The 19,622-nt window shown below is 52.0% G+C and overlaps 8 protein-coding genes across 8 annotated transcripts; 3 read left to right on the forward strand and 5 right to left on the reverse strand.

Moving 5' to 3' along the window:
- Positions 1-64: 64 nt before the first annotated feature.
- BO70DRAFT_344987 (SDR family NAD(P)-dependent oxidoreductase) lies at positions 65-1,655 on the forward strand (the record flags this gene model as incomplete). The annotated part of the gene is made up of 4 exons (XM_025541480.1): positions 65-130; positions 180-827; positions 901-1,309; positions 1,498-1,655. Exons 2-4 carry the CDS (start codon positions 294-296, stop codon positions 1,653-1,655), a joined length of 1,101 nt encoding a protein of 366 aa, XP_025395254.1. The 5' UTR covers positions 65-130; positions 180-293.
- Positions 1,656-2,185: 530 nt separating this feature from the next.
- Positions 2,186-4,358, reverse strand: BO70DRAFT_300722 (E1 ubiquitin-activating protein ubaB; the record flags this gene model as incomplete). The annotated part of the gene is made up of 6 exons (XM_025539680.1): positions 2,186-3,375; positions 3,435-3,499; positions 3,549-3,673; positions 3,722-3,958; positions 4,047-4,217; positions 4,299-4,358. 6 exons carry the CDS (start codon positions 4,356-4,358, stop codon positions 2,186-2,188), a joined length of 1,848 nt encoding a protein of 615 aa, XP_025395255.1.
- Positions 4,359-6,720: 2,362 nt separating this feature from the next.
- On the forward strand, positions 6,721-8,564 carry BO70DRAFT_366120 (queuosine 5'-phosphate N-glycosylase/hydrolase). Its single transcript, XM_025544252.1, has 4 exons — positions 6,721-7,416; positions 7,463-7,617; positions 7,680-7,911; positions 7,974-8,564. The coding sequence occupies exons 1-4, from the start codon at positions 7,002-7,004 to the stop codon at positions 8,405-8,407; spliced, it is 1,236 nt and encodes a 411-aa protein (XP_025395256.1). The 5' UTR covers positions 6,721-7,001; the 3' UTR covers positions 8,408-8,564.
- Positions 8,565-8,782: 218 nt separating this feature from the next.
- BO70DRAFT_323314 (uncharacterized protein) lies at positions 8,783-10,473 on the reverse strand. Its single transcript, XM_025540585.1, has 2 exons — positions 10,117-10,473; positions 8,783-10,035 (listed from the first exon to the last, which is right to left on the reverse strand). The coding sequence occupies exons 1-2, from the start codon at positions 10,299-10,301 to the stop codon at positions 8,853-8,855; spliced, it is 1,368 nt and encodes a 455-aa protein (XP_025395257.1). The 5' UTR covers positions 10,302-10,473; the 3' UTR covers positions 8,783-8,852.
- Positions 10,474-10,614: 141 nt separating this feature from the next.
- cyp5 (putative peptidyl-prolyl cis-trans isomerase) lies at positions 10,615-11,490 on the forward strand (the record flags this gene model as incomplete). The annotated part of the gene is made up of 3 exons (XM_025541481.1): positions 10,615-10,714; positions 10,780-10,845; positions 10,930-11,490. Exons 1-3 carry the CDS (start codon positions 10,703-10,705, stop codon positions 11,488-11,490), a joined length of 639 nt encoding a protein of 212 aa, XP_025395258.1. The 5' UTR covers positions 10,615-10,702.
- A 412-nt stretch (positions 11,491-11,902) lies between these two features.
- Positions 11,903-13,671, reverse strand: zpr1 (zinc finger-containing protein ZPR1; the record flags this gene model as incomplete). The annotated part of the gene is made up of 2 exons (XM_025541482.1): positions 11,903-13,457; positions 13,519-13,671. The coding sequence occupies 2 exons, from the start codon at positions 13,669-13,671 to the stop codon at positions 12,189-12,191; spliced, it is 1,422 nt and encodes a 473-aa protein (XP_025395259.1). The 3' UTR covers positions 11,903-12,188.
- A 1,356-nt stretch (positions 13,672-15,027) lies between these two features.
- Positions 15,028-15,899, reverse strand: BO70DRAFT_153791 (uncharacterized protein). The gene has a single exon (XM_025538233.1). The coding sequence runs from the start codon at positions 15,805-15,807 to the stop codon at positions 15,337-15,339; it is 471 nt and encodes a 156-aa protein (XP_025395260.1). The 5' UTR covers positions 15,808-15,899; the 3' UTR covers positions 15,028-15,336.
- An 828-nt stretch (positions 15,900-16,727) lies between these two features.
- BO70DRAFT_417415 (Zn(II)2Cys6 transcription factor) lies at positions 16,728-19,168 on the reverse strand (the record flags this gene model as incomplete). Its single annotated transcript, XM_025547412.1, has 5 exons — positions 16,728-17,616; positions 17,667-18,176; positions 18,237-18,879; positions 18,938-19,066; positions 19,119-19,168. The coding sequence occupies 5 exons, from the start codon at positions 19,166-19,168 to the stop codon at positions 16,954-16,956; spliced, it is 1,995 nt and encodes a 664-aa protein (XP_025395261.1). The 3' UTR covers positions 16,728-16,953.
- Between the last annotated feature and the right edge of the window lie 454 nt (positions 19,169-19,622).

Raw genomic sequence — 19,622 nt, forward strand, 5'->3', positions numbered from 1 at the left:
CTGTGCTTAAGCTTCGCTGCCGATGCCGATGCACCTGCCATCTGCCATCTGCCATCTGCCATCTGCCTTCTTCGCTGCGACTTGGATGTTGGTCGTCTGGAGATTCTTGTCCCGATCAACTCATTCCGTGGTAAGTCTGAGAGGATGAATTGCTTGGCCAGAAACTAATACAGAAACAGGCACTCACTGCGCAAGACAATATAAAGTCCCCAACTGCGCTCCAGAGGATTATACCATTACATATTGCGCCCTGTACAACCATGCGCGCATAAACCCATCTTCTCCCAAACACCATGTCCCGAAAACACATCCTGCGCCTCTGCGGCGCAGCATCCAAACCATTCCTCCAACCGCAATTAGGATACATCAACCATCGCCATCAACAACAACTCCTCACCACCACCACCACCACCTCGTCCTCCATCCTCCCTCAACTCATCATCAACCATCAACGAACCTACTCATCCACGACCGGAAATGTCCCCCTGTCTCAATTCCCCCCCTCAAACCGCCTCACCGGCCGAACCTGCATGATAACAGGCGGAACATCGGGCATCGGATTCGCCATCGCGGAACGATTCCTCCAAGAAGGAGCATCACGGGTGATTCTCATCGGACGATCCTACGAGCGACTCCTCCACGCAGCATCACGACTGGAGACTTGTCTTTCCAAGTCCGAACCAGTCGAGACCCCATCCACCGACGCACACCAACCCACCACCAACCCAGGGAACCACCACCTCATCCACTCCTCAGAGAGAATAAGTCTCCTGGTCGGCGACATCTCCGAAGCTGGATCCTGGCTCCGCGAGCTCGAAAAGGCAATGGTAACCATATCCAGCCCCTCCTCCTCTCCCCCTTCATTATGATATAGATCTGAATCTGACCCGTTACTCCCAGCAAACAACCAACCCCTCCATCCTGATAAACGCCGCCGGCCTCTCCATCTCCTCCATCCTCCCCAAATCCGAACCGTCAGATATCTCGCGTATCCTCCGCACAAACCTCGAAGGCGCAATCCTGACATCTCGCGCGTTCATCCGCGCCTCGATTCGCAATCGTGTGAAGAAGCGCACGCCCTCCCCATCCGCCTCGATTGAACCACACGAACCCTCAAAATGCATCATCAACATCTCCTCCCTCCTCGCGCACAAATCCGGGACGGGGGCTGTTCCCTACGCGGCTTCCAAAGCGGGGATCCTGGGGTTGACGAGATCGGTGGCTGTTGAGACGGCCGCGTCGTTGCGGGGTGTGGTTGTCAGGTCGAATGCCATTGTGCCGGGGTATATTGAGACGCCAATGATTTCGGGTAAGTATCTCACTTCTTCTTTTTCTTTTCTCATTCATTCCTTTATTGATTCATTCCTGGGCTTGTCTTTCTCCCTTCCTCGTTTCTTTCTACCCTCTTCTATCTCCCATATTTCGATATCACTCTGCATTCACTCCATACCTGCTTGAAACATTCAGATGCAGACGTTAACTTCCCGCGCCGGACAGATTTCACAGAAGGTGAAACCGCCCGATTGAGAGAGACTATCCCCATTCGCCGATTCGGTCGGGCGGACGAAGTGGCCGATGCGGCGGTGTTCCTGGCGCAGAATGAGTATGCGAATAATTGTGTGCTGAATCTGGATGGGGGGCTGAGTGCGGTTTGAGGGCATGGGTTTATATCCCATAGATCGTACTATGTAGGGTGGGTGGGTATTTGACTTGCTAGGGACGGGTGGTGTGATGTAGTCCAGTGTAGTGCAGCTGAAGATCGTGTTGGGTGGTTGATGTATGATAGTGGGGGAAGTCTTCCGAAGGATATGGATGTATGATAGCGGGTGAAGTCTTGTGAAGGATATGGATGTATGCTGTATGTGTGTATGTATTAACTTGAAATAATTTCTCATTCACTATTCCTCTCTAAATGTACTGAGAGTTTACGTGTACCAAAAAAAAAAAACAGAGACAGACTCAGTGATACCACACCATCCATTCTATTCGCATTCCGATCATTCAGAAGCATGCACCCTTAATAATTTTACATGGAAGGGAATAAGAACCCACAATGCGCCACTTCTGCAAGCCCAGAGAGTATGAAAATGGTAGTAAGAGAGAGAGAGAGAGAGAGCGAGAGTTAAATGGCAGCAGTAGTTGAGATGCGATGTCCAGCTTCAATCCTCAATCCACCTGGTATCGTTCAGTCATCGTCGATCAGGATCGCACCGCCGGTTGCCTCATCCAAGACAATGGGATGTGCGCCGTCGCCATCCTCGAGGGACATACCGGCGACACGCTTGGTGGGGTGGTCGCCATTGCTGAGGTCGGCTTCCTCTGCATCGCGCTTGCGTTTGCCTGTGCCGTTCACCGGCTCGGGTTCAGGGGAGGCAGGTGTAGCTGGCTTCGACTTTCGAGGGATATCAGAGATTTTCTCGAGAGAGACGGGTTTTCGGTCGTCCGTTGATTCGGATTCGGAGAATTCGGGGGCTAGCACGATGAGTTCGAGGTTGACGCGAGGTTGGTCGTCCTCTTCGTCGATTACCGTAAGGAAGGTCTCGTACGTAACGCCGAGGTCGACCAGCTTTTTGGGAAGATTATCCTCCAGATCCGGGTCGTAAATTGTTTCCAGCCCGTTAGTGAGGGAGAATTCTTCATATCCCAGCTGCAACCGAAGGATGCCTTCAACCAAGTCGTTTAACGTAGCCCGCTGGAGATCAATGTTTAACCGGCCGTGGACAACAGAACACACGGGACAGTTAGGTTTGGGGGGTTGGAGGGAATCGGAGTTAATGGCGCGGACACCCGATCGTTCGAGGAAGATCATCTTAGCCTGGTCGTACTCCTCCTTCAGCACTTTGTAAGCTTGCAGGACACAAAGCCCAGCCGTCATTGCGTTAGTGGTTGCTATCGCCGGGATGATGTTGCCAGCCATTTGCTTTGTATCGAACTTGGACTTCGGATCGATCTTGAATATGTTTGCCCGCATGTTAGCAGCAGCCGTGACAAAATCTAAGGTATCGACATCGTCCTTGTCAAAAACCAGAATGGGCTTCACATCGCTTTTGGTGGTGTCCTGCAGTGTCTTCAGCCGTTTACTCAGCCGATCCAAACTGTCCTTGAAGACGACAAAGTCTTCGGCGAGAGTCCAGACTTTCCGAATGTCGCAGGAGACCATAATCTCAACACCCGAAGACTCTTCCTGCAGCTTGTCGAAATCAAGAGGCTCTGGTGCATCGCGTGACTTCCACATATCTTCCATCCCCCGCAATCGGTCGATATCCTCTTGGAAAACCTTCTCGAAGACCTTCCGCGCAAACTCATCGGAGCCCATGAATTGCCGGATTTTCTTGAGAGCCTGCGCTTCCTTCCGAAGATTCTCTATCTCGTCCGCTATCACAAGTCAGCATGCTTGCATTGAAATGGATACTACGGTTATAGAAGCCACTCACAATTTTCGGCATCTTCTGAGTGATCGAATTCGTCAGAATTATCCTCACTAACTCCAAAAAGCTCGCTTTGACATGTCAGTAGTTGTTAGAAACACAGCCACCTGGATGACCTACGGGAGGAGATAACTTTTGGCCCAGACGATGCAATGGATTGGCTGGCTGGGAGTACTGCGGATAGTGCAGACAGGGAATGACTTGGGGACTTCCTTGGAGTTACAGTCGTAGCATTCCGTGATGCCCTGGTAGTCGTCAGCAGTCGCTTCTGTTTGTCTGGTGTGGACGCCCACCTTCTTGATAACCTGAACCTGGCCGTTGAAACCAGTTGTTCCACTCTCGACCAGCGGCACATTGGCTGCTAAACACATGTGATTGACATGTCGGCGGGCATCCAGGTTGTCCAACGCATTAAACACCACGTCAAATCTTGCGAACCAGTCGACGTTGAACTGGCTATCCTTGATATTCGCATGGTAGGCCTCAAGTTTCGCACCTGGCTGGAATTTATGGCCAACTTCCTTCGCAACCTAGATATAACGCCAGCGATCGTCAGTCTCGTGGGGGTGAGAGTGTAGGGAAAGGCAGGATCGCGGGAGGTGAATAGTATGGACGCACTAATGCCTTGGACTTCTTAATGTGTTCAAAGCGGAAGAGGAACTGGCGGTTGAGATTGCTGAGATCGATTGTGTCGAGATCGATAATATGGATTTCACCAAAACCGGAGAGGAGGAGGTTCTTAAGCAGCTCGCAACCGATGCCACCGGCACCGACGAGTAGCACACGCGACTAGATGAAAGGCACCGAAACCGTTAGATGGGGTTGCGCAATTCGAACAGGGGGGAAGCAGCGTGGGGGGGCGAGCGATACCTCTTTAATTCGTTTGGCCAGAGTGCCGAGGGAGCGCTTCAGATAAGTCTCCCGCGTCATGGTTGCGGCGCGGAGACGGACGGACGGACGGACGGACGGACGGTGGATCGATACGAAAGCTAAGGGCGATGCGCTTAAAGCGGTGGAAGAGGCATCGCCGGAGGGGGTGCTGACGATGCGCGGAATTGACGGCAGGGGAGGGAGGTCGGTGGTGGTGTCGGTAGGAAAAGGGAGGCTGAAGAGAAAGTGAAGGTAGAGAGAGAGAGGAGAGAGAGAGAGAGAGAAGTTGCGGAGGCCGGAAGCAGTTTGAGGTGAGGTCAAGAAGAATGAAGAGTGAAGGCAACAATCCCGAGCCCACTTCACTTCAGTCTCAGTCATTCACTCCCCCTCTCCCCCATCGCCCATCCCGGCCAAAACGACGCCCGGTCAAAGAATTGGATGTTTGACTGTCATCCAACACCGGCTGAGAAATGAATCTTCACGCCATCGATCCCTTTTGGCCATGAAGGAATGGCGATTGCCTAGTGGGAGTGGCGGCCCGGGATCGGATCTGATCCCACTGCCATTTCCCTAATAGCACGAGGCCCAGTTGACTAACTATCACCCAGCCATTAGATAGTTAGTTATCGATCGTTGGGTCGGCTCTGGATGCTCTGCTGGGAGGTGTATTTTCCCAGACAATCTGCCCGGTACTTTTGCGACCTGTTTCTTGCTGGAGCAGTACCTCCGACCGAGATGTGAGAGCTCATATTCCTACTTTTACTCCCACCAATGGATGAGTGAGTCGTGCATGGTCTTAGACCATGGCGTAGTGCGCATGCAGTAGCTGGGATTGATGATAGTGGGGAAAGGAGAGAAGAAACAAAACGGAAGGAGGCTCGGATTCCATCCAAGACCGCAGCAGCAAGCCTACTGCCTACTAGTAGGACTTTCTTCTATTCAAAGGGCCGTGAGGGCCAATCAGACCGATATCAGGACCGTTTGGCTTGCACTCTGCATTGCAGGGCATCCGTTTGGCAACTGAACAAAAACCAGGCAGATATCGACCCTAGAAGTAACCTATCTGAAATAAGGGAAGACAAAAGGGTCCTTTGGGCTATTAGCTCGGCGGTCTTCCCCTGAGCGAACAAGCTGCTTTGTCTCCAAGATTTGGTTACAAGAGCCAGCCACACCAACCTGTCTCCCATATACCCCATGTATACGGCATCAATATCGACTTTATAAAACCAGTTCCGTCCCTTTTATTTCATAATACAAAGAATTGCCGGAAGTCCTATCCAATCAGCATATCCCGGAGGTCCCTGGATAAACCAGGACATGCTATTTTTGCTTTTTGTACCAGTACCATGTTTTACACCAACTTTCACTACTGCAGCTATGGCTCTGATGCTGTGCTGTAGGGACGATGCCGAAGGGGCTCTTCTACCACATATACCGCCATTCTAACTGATTTTGGGTCAATTACCATGATTACTTGTGTCTACAGTTTTTTCTTGTCCCTAGTGCATTGCTGCGGAATGTTGGCGAGAGTCGCTTAATTAATTTGAATTGAAACTTAAATATACAAAAACTGATGTGGTATCAGCGAAGGAACAAGAGGTGTTAGAGAGAGACCAAAGTAAGGGTAGTTAGTTACCAGGTATGAAAAACGTTTAAAGAGGTAGTATGCCCTGGTTTTATGCACAGTCCTCCCGCCTATGCCCCCAGAGCTTCTGTGCTGATTGGTTGGGACGAGCATTTTCCCCCGCTTACTGATCCTTACCGGACTCATGCCTAAGGCAGCAACCTCTGATTGCCTGGTGAGGAAAGCCTCAGGATCCCCCAGTCCGTCGCAGGTGACATGTCGTACCCCTGGGTCAGTTTCAAGGTTTTTACTGCTTTACTGCTTCGGGACAGTAATATCACATCTGAAACTGTAGTTAACTAACTACGTCTATCTGCTTATCTCAACATGGATTCATTTGGTTTGTTATAAAACATTGAAGCCATATGCTGTGAAGAATTCTTCAGGTGTCATCCCAGACCCTCCGTTGCCACCACAATCGGTCTCAAATAAAGCCCAGTCTATACACCGGTCACATTCTACCAGTATTTTCAAATCAGATACTTAGATGGCGATTGTGAAGGCAGCCTCGATCTTGACAGCCCCCCGCTTACATAACCGATCACTTATCGCCCCAAAAATCCAGACCCCCCCAAAAAAAAGGCCCGATAAAAGATCGATTTGAATAATTTGTTTGATATCGGGAAAACAACACACTGGCTCGATCCGTTAATCCGAGCGGGCGAAGAATCTGGACGGTGGTAGAGAGGGCCCGCATAGAACTTTCCGGTAGAGCATTTAACAAATCCCAGCGTGCGCTTCTCGGAATCCTCGCTGGTGGTGGATCTTCTAAAAGTTCTTTGATCGCTCTCCTGGCGACGGACCTTGGGTCGACAACAAACGGTTCCCTACTGCCTGGTGCCTGTCGTGGAGAAGGCCCCGTTTTCCAGGCCGTTTTCCCCTCTCGCGCCTCGCCTTCCTTTGTTCTTCTTCTTCTTCCTCTTCTTCCTCAAATCCGAGTCCGGGGAAACACTTTACTTACTTCCTGCGCGGGTTTCCAGCTCCTTCAGTCTACATCGAACATTTAGCCCAGCAATCCCGAAAAGACAACAAGGCGACACCCCAGATATCACATCAACCCCAACAAAACCCGTGCAACCATGTCCGACGACGAGGTCGATCCGGAGCTGATCGCACTCCTCCGCAAAACCCTGGGCCTGGGAGGCGCCTCCGACCCGCGAACGGCGCAGACGAAAGTGCTGGAGAATGCGCAGTACGCCTTCGACAACGCCATCGATGTTGCGCTGAATGTGCCCAAGACCAAAGAAGCCGCAGAGACGATATGGCGTCTGATGCAGAAGAAGGAGTATTCGACACAGACGTGGTCGGAACATGAGCTGCATCCCGAAGCTAAAGACGAGAATACCGTCAACTTCATCTTCACCATGGACCTGCTCAATTTCAGCTTCTGGTCCGAGCTGTCAACCGAGGAGCGCTTTGCGATCGAGTATCGCGGAAAGAGGTGGACTGGGTACTGGAGCTTGGTTGCTGCGCTGCAGAGGGCCCTGGATGAAAGTAAGCTTCCCCGATGAGTCAGGTTAAATCAAGCTAATAGCTATAGATATCCCCATCACGACCCCGGGGTTCTGGACGAAGGAAGACGAATGTACCGAGGATCTCATCAAGCATGTATTTCGCTCCGCCACCGACGAGGAAATCCCGTTGCTTCAAGAACGGCTCCAATGCCTGCGAGAAGCTGGTCGGGTTCTTTGTAGGGTAAGCAAATACACCGCATCCCCCACACCTAACCCCCAGTTCTAACAGACCTGCTATTCCAGGAGTACGAGGGGAGCTTTGTGAACTGTCTTTACAACGCCAACTACTCGGCAGCAGCGCTTGTCAACCTCCTAGCAGAGAGCTTCTCCTGTTTCCGTGACGAAACCACCTTCCACGGACGGCGGGTGCGGATCTACAAACGGGCCCAGATCCTCGTCGCAGACCTATGGGCCTGCTTCAACGGCGAAGGCTACGGTGAATTCCACGACATTGACAAGATTACGATGTTCGCAGGCATGTTTTCCATTTTAACAACCCAACCAACCCCACAACAATCCCGAACTAACATCTCCCAGACTACCGCATCCCCCAAATGCTCCACCAACTTGGCTGCCTGATGTACTCACCCCCACTCGAAAGCCACATCCGCAGCCTCAAGCCGATTCCCAGCGGCTCGAACTGGGAGATCGAGCTCCGCGCGACCAGCATCTGGTGCGTGGAGCTCATCCGACGGGAAATCGAACGGCGCCATCCCGAGATGAAATCGACGCCCCTCTCAAACGCAACGCGGAAGAACTCGCCGTCGCCCGAAGAAAACGAAGCCAGGAGAGATCAGCAGAAGAAATGCTCCACCCAGAAGCACATCAAGAAGGAGAGCGTCCACGAACCCACCGGTATGGGCATCAACGCGGTCCTCATAGATTTCTTTCTCTACGATACCATGAAAGATTTAGAGAAGGATGGACAGGAGTCTATCCCCCATCATCGCACGAGGAGTATTTGGTATTAGATTTGCCTTCGCTGGAGCAGATTTATTCTTCTTCTCCCCCCTTCTTTTTCTTCTACTTCTTCTTGTGTTATTTTTTGTCCTGGTCATTTACACTATACCCTGTCTCGATGTTTGGGGTGATAAGTATAGACTTGACGTGCATACATTTTCATTGATACCATACCATCATACCATTGCATCTCATCATATTCATTTCATTTCATACACTGGCTGTTGAATACTCCATACTTATTATGACCTTTAAATCCCTTGATTGTTATGATACTGGTTCGAAGACACCCCACCTTGTTTCTCATATCATGTTGAAACTAGAATAAAATTCGAAATTAGCGACTGTGGTACACAGCACACTCGACATTTTTACTAAATGGGTATCATATTCTATTATCTTGTAGTATCAGTCGTTTGCTATAGTCCACGGTGGCAAGGAACCCGGCCTTTGAGTTCAAGCAGGCTGCGCAATCCTCTCCATCTGCTCGATACGTGCCAACATATCCGCCTTCCACTCGACGTAATCCTCCCTCCGGTCGTCACTCAGCCAATCCACACGATCCTGCATCATAGTCCCCAAGCCAGGAAGAAGGCCACCCCTCGACGAGTCGCCCATCAGAGGCCCCCGACCAGCTCCCATCTGCTTCCGAGACCGGGGAGCAGGCTCATCCTCCCCTTCAACAAACCCTCCCGCATGATCATCCAAACACCCATCATCCCCATCCAATTCCCCGGCAAGTGGGATATTCTCGAACCACTCCCTCCCATGGACCCACCCCTGCTCCATTATAAGCGCAATCCACTGATCCACATCCTCGCGATGCCGTCTCTCCGTCGACGAAAGCCCCAGACTAACAAGCGCGGTCTGCCGCATCTCCGAGAAGGTCTTCTTATCCATTTTCTGTGCTTCCGGCTCCCGCGCGGAATTCTCAGCCGAGGCACTTGGCTGGCGTCGACGGGCAAGGACGAGGAAGTACACGGCCACAATTAACGCGTAGATCAGCTCCTTGAAATCCTCATCTTTGTCTTTGTCGGTGGCTATGATGATCGGCTGGAGGAACTCCATCATCTCGTCGTCGATGTCCTCGTCGTGTTTGCCCGTGGTTTCGGATATCAGGTGTAAGATGGAGGATACGCCGGTGAAAATATGAGGAGGGAGGGTCCTGGAGATCGGGGGTCGGGACCAGGTGCTCATGCGCGGGGCAGGGGTGGAGAGAGTCTTGCAGACGGTTCGGATTGAGGTCATCACCCAGGCAGGGGCATCGGGGATGTTGGTGGAGGTTGAAAGGCCGCTCGGGCGGAACTTGGCTAGCTTCTGGGGTCTAGGGGATGGGGAAGGATTGAGTGAGTCGGTGGTGAGTGCTCTTTTCAGAGGAGTCGATTTTGAGGGTGTGTTTTGTAGACCCCGCGGGGTCGCCGTGGGCTTTGATGGTGTCTTCTGTGTTGTCCGTGATGTCTTCGTTGGTGTGGAGGGGGCGGATCCAGTCCGTGAAGGGGTTCCTGGGGCAGAGGCGCTCCCTGCGCGCGAGGCACCGGTCGATAGGGATCGGTCGAGGAATGCGTATAGCTTTTTGTAGGGTCGCGGAGGACATGGTGGATGGCCGAGAAGAGGGGGGAGTTTGAGGGCGCGCGTGAGTCTGCGTTGACGCGAAATATAGTCAGCAAAGCTTCCATTGGTACATGGCTTGGCTCAAAGACTAGGGACTGCCCCGAAGTACCTTTTGCAAGCAATTTCGGCGCATGCGTGAGGCCGAGCTATCTCTTCCTCGGGCTTCAAGCTGGAAGAAAAGCTGCGCGATTGTGCGACAAGAGACATGGCTAGGCTGACGAGCTCTGGGGGGAGATCAAGCGCATGCGTTGGCAACAGCGTAGCCAGCGCCTGCTCGACAGGCCTGTTGTTCATTGTGTCTGAATGTCCAGGGCGTGGCTGATCACAATGGTTCAAGGATGCGTGCGGATGGGGTTGACGTTGGTAACGGCGATGCTGAAAACGAGGGAGAGACACGTATTCGACTTTCCGATTGAAGATTCAGATCGCGGGCGTATATCGGAAGCAAGTCATGCAGCAATCGTACAAAATGGCGCCGAAGATGAACTGAAGCAGAAAGCCGGAGAATGAATGAGTACTTCCCTGCATCAAACACGGCCGCCGTCATGTGATCTGCCGATAAATGCGCGCCGCCGCCGACTCGCGACGATCGCCGCAGTTCCGATCCATCTTGGGATTCATTCCGATTCCAGTCGGCTTTCTCTCACAACCACATATCTCTGTCCCCAACTTCCTAGCAGACATAACCACCAACCATGTCTGTCACAGTACGTCTCCCATTCATCCTCCCCCAGATCTAACGATACACCGACTAACCAACCTGCTCCGTCAGCTCCATACCACGCAAGGCGACCTCAAAGTCGAACTCTTCTGCGAATCCGTCCCCCAAACAGCAGAAGTACGTTCCCTCTCCTCAAATCCAACCCCAACCCCATCCCCACAACCCCAACCAACCAACTAACCACTCACCCCCTCCACTCAGAACTTCCTCGCCCTCTGCGCCAGCGGCGCATACAACAACACGCCATTCCACCGGCTCATCCCTGGCTTCATGATCCAAGGCGGGGACATCTCACTCGGCCCGGCCGCATCCTCCACAACCGGCTCAAAACCGATGCTCCCATTCGAAGACATCCCGAAAGGCGGCACCTCGATCCACCACCCAGGCGCCCTGAACCAAGAAATCCACCTCCCAGCGCTGAAGCACAACACGCGGGGGATTTTGTCGATGGCCTCTCGGCCCGTGAAGGACCGCACGGCGCCGGGATCGCAAGGTGCGACGGGGGCGACGATCAACGGGAGCCAGTTCTTCGTGACGCTTGCGGCGGCGGCGCATTTGGATGGCGCGAGTACGGTGTTTGGGAAGGTTTTGAATTTGACGGCGCAGGATGAGGGCGGAGATGTGCTGACGAGGTTGGAGAAGGCGAATGTGAAGGTTGACAAGAAGGGGCGGGTAGTGCAGCCGAAGGACGGGGAGGAGGGGGGGTTCGAGGCGTTGAAGATCAACAGGGTCACGATACATGCTAATCCGTTTGCGAAGTGAAGGGGTTAGGTTTGGTTATCTTTCGCACCCTGCTTCGTTTGGCGGGGGGCGGTTCTCGGTTCCTTGGTGCTGGTGCTGATAATGCTACAATCTCATGCGTCCGTCCGCGATGGAAAGACTATATGCCGGCAAAGCAGACGCTTTATTGAAAGCGAAGCGGATTGAAGCACAGGTTTCATATCCAGGCGACGACGTACGCCAATCGGATGAACAGTGGGAAGTCACCGACATTCACGCAGACCTTACCTACCCTGAATCTACGCAGATTCGCTCGCCATCGAATCGGAACGATAAGCGCCAGAGGCTCATCAGCGCAAGCCAAGGAGATTTTGACTCTCTGAAGAGAAGGAAATTGCTGATACTACTGTTTTACACGGTATAAGGATTTGAATAATCATATAGAAAGAAGATAGTGTTCTCTATTGACACCCATTCCAGAGGAATACATCACCGCCCTTGAAACTTTTCTAAGGATCCTTGAATGCGACCCCACATCAACACACCGTATGACAGACAATGCCCACTTGCACCGGATATCTAAAAGCGAAAACCAAAGATGAAGAAGAGAGAAAAAACAAGTATGTTCGGCCAAAGCATCACCGCAATGCATCTAGGAATGGCCAAGAAAAGATCATGCACATCGTAAAAGAGACAACGTCATCAATCGAAGACAACGACAAGGTCTATGGGTATACAGATCATGACTGCTGCTCGGCGGCCTCCTCAGCAGGCTTCTTCTCGTCCTCCTCGTAACCCTCGACCTTCATGTCCTTGAGGCCGAGTTCCTCTTCCTCCTCCTCGGTCCGGGTGTACTCCTCGGTCTTGATCTGGTGATCAATGGCCGGGGCACACAGATCCTGGACGTAGCTGTTGGCCATGGGATCCTCGAGGGTGATGACGAACTTCAACTCGCCGTTGATGGCGGAGTCGAGACGCGCGAAGAAACGCTCCCACTTCTCCTTGTCAGAGGAAGCCATACTGTCACCTCCGCTACCGGTCGTGTCGTCAACGTCGAAGATCTGGCCGCGTAGCTGGTCACGGATTTCGGTCAGAAGACCCTCAACGGTGGTGAACCGTCCCCCCAGGGTACCCGGCTGCACGGAAACCTCAAGCTCTTCGCTGTGAAGCGCACAGGTATCAGACTTCAGGATGTCGCGAGCAAGGTCCACCTCATTCTCAACGGTGAGGGTGATGCGCTTGCCCTTCTCCGGCACCTCGCCACCTGTCTTCACCTCCGAGCTCTTATAGCCGCAGTGCTCACAGGCCGTGCCCCAGACGATCACTTCCTTAAAGTACGGAATTTCGATCTGCTTCATATTCGTAAAGCAGTCCTTTGCGCAGCCAGGGCACTCGGAAGGGAGACTGTAGACCTGTCCGGGGACGATCTCGGCATCCTCGGGCTCCGTGACACCCTCGTTCTTGACGGCATCGGGATCACCGGAAATTCCAAGCTCCTCGTTCTGCTCGTGGGTACGGGGGTAGTCACGACGCTTGTACTTGCTGCCGGAGTCGGTGGTGGTGGGCGCGATCCAGGAGTTACCGGTCGGGTCATCCAGGGAGACCTGGAAGGGAAATCCCTCGCGATCCAGCATCTTCTTGAGGCCGGCGATGATCGGGACAAGAGCATCGTGGAGCTCGGGCGCCTGTTCCTTGCGCAGATCCTGTTCGCCGGCAAGAGACTCGTGGATCGTCTGAATGACACCCTCGACCGTGGTCATCTGGCTACTACCCTTGGGCATCTCGATGCCCAGAGACTCGACCTTGAAGACGGAAAAGTCGCTGCGGATGACTTGACGCTGGAAATCGGTCTCGTTCTCGACATCGAGGGTATATTTGGCTCCCTTCTCCTGGATTTGGGAAGCACTCTTGATTGTGTTGTCTTTCCAATGGCAGTGCTCGCATTCGAACGACTCGAGGATGATTTCGTGGAAGAAAGGCACGCGAAGAAGGAGGAGTCTAGTGACACCCTATTCGCGTGTTAGTCTGATCCTGAGACATCCATTTAATTCGTTCGATTCAGAGACGTACATTCTTGTGGCAGTTCATGCACAAGCTTTCCACCTGCATGACACCGGTATCTTCATTGCGCTCGACCAAGTCGCCAGGCTTTTCGAACTGTGACCCAAGCTGTGCGTCGAACTGGGCGTCCAGCTGGGCCTTGTGGTCTTCTTCCGTAGACATTGTGAGTGGTGCGTGGATTAGGTGTTGACGGGGAGGGAGAAGGCGGCGGAGGGTATAGAAATCCGAGAAGCAAACAAAGCTGTCGGATTGCTGTAGTCAGTGGGTGGGGGTTGAGGGGGAGAGTGAAATCGGAGGAAGGTATTGATCCGAGACGAAGCAAATAAGCTGTCGAATGGTTGTAGTCAAGGAAATAAGACGAAGGAAAAATCGGCGAGCGACCGCGAGAACGTTCCTTTGCTTTCCACTATCGCAGTGGCGGGGCAATTTTTTTTGGAGGGGCACGGCCGACATTAGGATTAATCAGCCCGGGCACGGGGCCGGTTTTATGCGGACGGGCGGGCAGGCGGGCTCATGCGGAAGTACGGGGGTTACTATTTACTTTCTTTACTACCGTCTCTGGGGGAGTCTAACAATTTCATGTATTTTCACCGGATCTAACATCATAAAGCTGGGATCATCATAACCAAGAGCGCGGAAGAGAGGACAATCCCGTCGCATGTCGGTGATATCTACCGACGTAGTTAGCGGTGCCAGGTTGTAAGGGATTGGGCTACTTATAAAAAAAAGTAGGGCCGTTCCCTCGAAAGGGAACGGCAGTTCACCGACTAATCCCATCATCAACTGTTCGGCCGCTGTCCCAGGCCGCACCATTGACTACCTCTCCATAAGCATGGAATCCCAAGTCTCATTGCAATGCGACTTCTTGTTGGAAGCGGAGTCCCTCTCTTCGAAGCTAACCCAACCCGACCCTGAAGGGAATGACAGCATCCAGAGCAATAACTACCAGAGAAACAACAGAAAAGTGAAGTGGACAAGCAAGGCTTTGATCCCCTGTCAAGAGGTCCCACGACGAACTTTCCGTACGATCCAAAGGCAAATATTGTTAGAAGGCATTTCAATCAACGCTGGTACGGTCTTGGGGATCGCAACGGAGTGGAAAGGGCTCGATTTGCTTCAACTGCCGCATTGCCGATTGTCAAGACAATTGTTTGAGATAGTATCGTACGGTGACTGTTGGCAGCGGTTGAAAGGTCGAAAGATGGAATAGTCCAGCGAACACGACATGCAGCACCAGTATGTCTCACGCCCTCTGTGGAGAGCAGTCATCTCCCATCCACTGCGGATTATCCCAAGTCAACACCCTTGGCCCAAAATCCAATCCCCCAACCAGTTTCCAATATGCGACCTAGCCGTCTTGTAACTTTCCGGAGCCACGCGGTGCAACCTCTTGTGTGTGATACAGTACCCCCAGAGACAAGTTTTTGTTTCCTCTCCTGTCAAACCGACGACGGAGGGCAATGATCAAAACGGACAAATAACATCATCAAAAACCGTTTTCTTCTCCCCGAAAGGAGGGGCTACGACCGAAATCGTAGCCGGTGTCAGCGCCCATCAATCTATTTGCAATCTGCATTGCAAAGAGACGGTTAACACGGTCGGTCAGGATCTTCGACAGAAGCACAAATCAGTGGCTGGTGCCGTGATTTCGGATCATCTAGCCTCCAAAGGATATGAAGTACTGGAAATTGAAAGGTGGAAAGCAGGTACAAGGGACCCAGGCCCCCCGAGGTGGGAAACATGCACGGGACGGCCGATAGCTAAGAACCACGGACGAGCAACAGTGACTGCATGGCGAGTAGGACCATTACATGGTAGAGACTGATCTTAAGCCGGAAAGTGACAACATGCCAAAATTCTGGTTGCATTGCATGGAAGGCAATAGCAACCATGAAACATCCTCCTCGACATGAAAATGAACCTCGCTGCAGTATAATCACTAAGAGACTGCCTGGGCATTTCTAAGAGATTATATTGGTTCTGACGAGTGGATCCATTGACATGCCGATTTGATGATCGTGTGTAGGCAGTCGAGTGACAATTGTTGTATTCAAGACGATCAGCTGGCACATGTAATGAGTGATACTCGCAGCCAGAGTTGCCGTCAAAGTGTAGTGTTCGCCATCTATAAGTTGCTCCCAAAGGCGATCCCCGTTGTAGAGGTGCCCGACATGTTCCACCTGCTTTCTCTCCAATGTTCCAGCATTCAAGCATAGCGTGACCATCCAGAATGACCGGCATGCAACGCCCAGCATTGGCAAACCGACGCGTGCCCTTTTCAGGAACTTGAAAACGCATGATAAGCCGTCTTTTGTGCCCTCAATGAGGCTCTGAACTGCAGAAACCTTTCGTATCGTCAATCCTCAGCGGATCGAGTCAACTAGTAGGTGTATCCGCCATGCGAAGACCGTGAAACTGTGCCGAGATGGCAACGAACTGACTGGGGTTATTAGGGTTAGGTTCCCAAATTCCATCCTACTCTTCACCACCGGCAAAGTGCAAAGACCGAATTTGAGAAGCTGAAGAGGGTAAGATCTGTATAGGTGTTGCCCGAAGGCAAAGAGGCGAGGCCGAGTAGCCACCGGAAAGCACATGATAACGCGTCCACACATCTTCGACGACATCGGGTCCAACAGGAGTTTGAGGCAACAAGGATGATTCCATGACCAAGTATCCAGAGCAGAATAAAAAGAGTCCTCCACAGAGTCGATTGAGCCGACCGATGCCGCAGCCGCAGAGGATGGGAAGGAAGGAGGGAGTGGGAGTGGAAGGACGTGATGAACCTCGACTCGAGCCACGCGCGCGACGCGCCGTCACGTGATACCGGGGAACGCCCGCCCTTTTTTGGCATGCGCTCAGCCCCGGCCGGGAACGCCTGCATTCACCCCACACCCCATATACGTCCCTGTCTGCCATACACAGCGCCTACACCCATTCAATTTGCTGGTTCTTATGATCATGCTCCGTATATTCCAATTCTATTACACGCTTAATATGGTCGGAGACAATATTGGCTATATAAACCCCGCCCCCCTACCCCGCCCCTTTCAGTCTAGCACTCCAGCTGGGTCATACTACCTGCAAAGAGCCACGAGAAGATCTCAGTCCAGTTGAAGCTCCGACCACTTTTCAGTGTGTTTTGGAGCAACAGTAGATCGGATCGGCGGCTCCATTATCCAGATTTTTCTTGGAATAGATGCACTAGACAGCCAGCTATGGACTATTGCAAGATGGGGCAAGCAATTTAGATTCAAGCATGACTTGTCTCGGACAGGATTCGGCGACGATGCATGGTGCGTAGAATGACGTAGCGAGGCTCATCCATCCATTGGTACACTAGCATCGCCAGTTGAAGAAGACCCACACGCTGCGATGACCAGCATCAGGTTTGTATCCTTATGATAAGAGTTTCTATGCTGTCAACAAAAGAGTTGCCCAAAGGAATCACGAGGCCCATAAGTTAGTGGGCCATGCAGCAAGACTAGCAGACCCATCGATCAAAAGATCGTCCGGATTGAGCAGATCAATTTCGTTGTCTGGCCTGCCCAGAAACTCCTGCATTGTCGGTTCCAGAAAGGCCATCTCAGTTGTAAATCCCGTAGCAGGTAGAGTGTCAATGGGATGAGAGCTGATGGCTTGATCACCGGCTGCCAGTGAAATAGATCCAAGAGAATGTTTTATTCTATAGCTGGGGTGTTCGTGATTATTATTGATGTCTTCGGAGGTTGTCGGTAGCGCTTCTTTCACACGTTTGAGGTTCTCATAGAATTCAGTAGCTGCCAGGTTACCATGATCACTCATCCGATGCAGAATCTCGGTGGCGGTCTCGAGGGACTCGAGATCTGTGGTATTTCCGACATGTGATAACAGCCCCGATATGACCAGGGCAATGCAGGATGAGAAAAGATAGTGGGCTGAGAAGTAGCCGTATATAGGTAGTGACCCATTGACCCATTCCTCTATAATGAGTGTATGCGAGTGTCGCGCAGCGTGAATACAGGCTTCACTTAGCGTGATGACTGGCTGTGGGATATCCTCGTTATTCTCACGGTGACTGTATTGAAAAAGAGCGTGAAGAAGTATGGGTCGAGTGGCTAGTATAACACACTAGGCTTTATCAGTAAAGGAACTCGAGGTCAAGTCAGGGTAGAGCTGACCTGATTGAATTGCAAATGTAGGGAAATAATGTGTTTCGGTGGAGAATTATCCTCAGGCTTCAGTTTTATGTGGTCCGGAAGGGATCTAAGCCAATCTTGTAGAGCAAGTAATAGCTGTTGTTCTCGTTGCAAAAACGATTCTGGGTGCGGCTTCCGACCATATATTTTCTCAATGGTCTGACCAATGATTTGTGATAATCGAATACTAGCCACTAGATAGGCTGTATCTGAGAATTGCTCTTCTGCGGCAGAACCAATAACATCAGTAGGCATGTCAATATGTATATCTTCATCACGTATTTGTAAAGGAAAGCCAATTTTGGATGTGCACATGCGGTCAAAGATATAGATAGCCCACCACAGCCGAACTCGGTGCTGGCGTTCCACGGGATCCGTGCATTGCCGCTCAGGGATGTTATGATTTAGGCCCAGGACCAGGGCCAGACGCATTGCGCTTCCGATGAGCATGTATCCTGAGTGCCGTCGATTCAAGAAGTATGAATATAAGGCCTGATGCGTGGTTAACGTTGCTCGAAGAACGGCGAAATACGTATGAGAGAGATGACGCACCAGCAAAAGCAGACTTTCCACATGTATCACCCCGGGCCTTTCTGGCAGGATTGAAATTAGAGTCATTGACCGCACATAGTACATTGTCCCTGGGACTCGACTTGTCGGCGAAGAATTGGACCGACGGGAATAAACTTCGCCCAAGGCAAAGAGGGCAAAGAACTTGCACGTTATGGAAGGGTCATCGCGGAGTGAGGGTGTACGATATACCGTTTCCAGCTGCTCAATCGTAGACTTGCGTAAGAACAGATGATAGATGCGACTCAACTGTTTGGAAGCAATGCGAACTAGCAGGCGAGCCTGTGTGAGACCAGGCCACTGGGTTGCACCTTCGAGCAAAGAGGATTCCGGGGTATACTGTGTTCGAGTAACATGAGCGGTGCTGGGATTCCCCGTCAGAAATTGGCGCAAGCGCGTCGCAAATGCCGTGCACGCTGCTTCTCCCATGAAGATAGGAGGAGCAGAAGGATCATATGGGTAGAACCAAGCCCGTTCCCCCACGAGAGGATTTTGCAATGGCGGGTAGGATTCTTGTTGTCCAAAACCCCCAGGAGCATTCGGCGGCGGCGAGTCTCGAGGAGTACTGAGTGCACGGAGCTGTTCTTTCAGCTGAGAGTTCTGGGTAATCAGTTCGTCGAGGTAGCTGTAGAGACATGAGAACCAAGCGGGACAGTCAGATGCTGAAGGTGATATATACCCACCTCTCTTGTACCTTGAGCTTGCGATCGCGTAGAGCGTATTGACATTCGTCACCACACCCAGCCTGCCAGCATCTAGAGCATGGTTGTCCGCCGGAGCACTTGACCTTATGAGTGTGGCATCGGTGGCAGCTGCGATGTCCGAGTCAGGATAGCAGAAGGGGCGGTAGGAGCGATGACGTACGCAGTAGGCTTTTTCTTCTCGCGTTTAAGCTGATTCTTGACGGGGGGCATTGGAAGATCGGTGAATTCTGCACGGGACCAACAGGTTCCTAGCGGTGGGTTAAAAGAAGCCTAGACTGTGAGTGCATGGAGGGAGGGATGCTGTCGGCAGGCCGATTCTTTGCCGAGGGGCGAGGGGGAAAGCCTGGTTCATACTTCGGCAGATCGGCCACTTGCCGACAGCTTCGCAACTATTGAGCATAGAATGGCAGAATATGAGAATCAATGACGGGCAATGGTTGAACATGAGGGGGCTCCTATAGGTTGTTAAATCAAGAAGATAACAATGCACCAGAATAGTCAGGCTCTCTTCTACGCTGTAGCCAGCATCCATTTGATTGTTTGTCCCTGGTTGCCGGCAGTCGGCGAAATGATGGCACCCCGACGGAAGTATACCTGCCGCCGAACAATATAAATTCACTCATGAGAATCACGCAAGGAAGCACGCAGAGACTCTACGGGCGTT

The sequence above is a fragment of the Aspergillus heteromorphus genome, assembly GCF_003184545.1.
Source record: "Aspergillus heteromorphus CBS 117.55 chromosome Unknown BO70scaffold_36, whole genome shotgun sequence".
Taxonomy (NCBI): Eukaryota; Fungi; Ascomycota; class Eurotiomycetes; order Eurotiales; family Aspergillaceae; genus Aspergillus; species Aspergillus heteromorphus.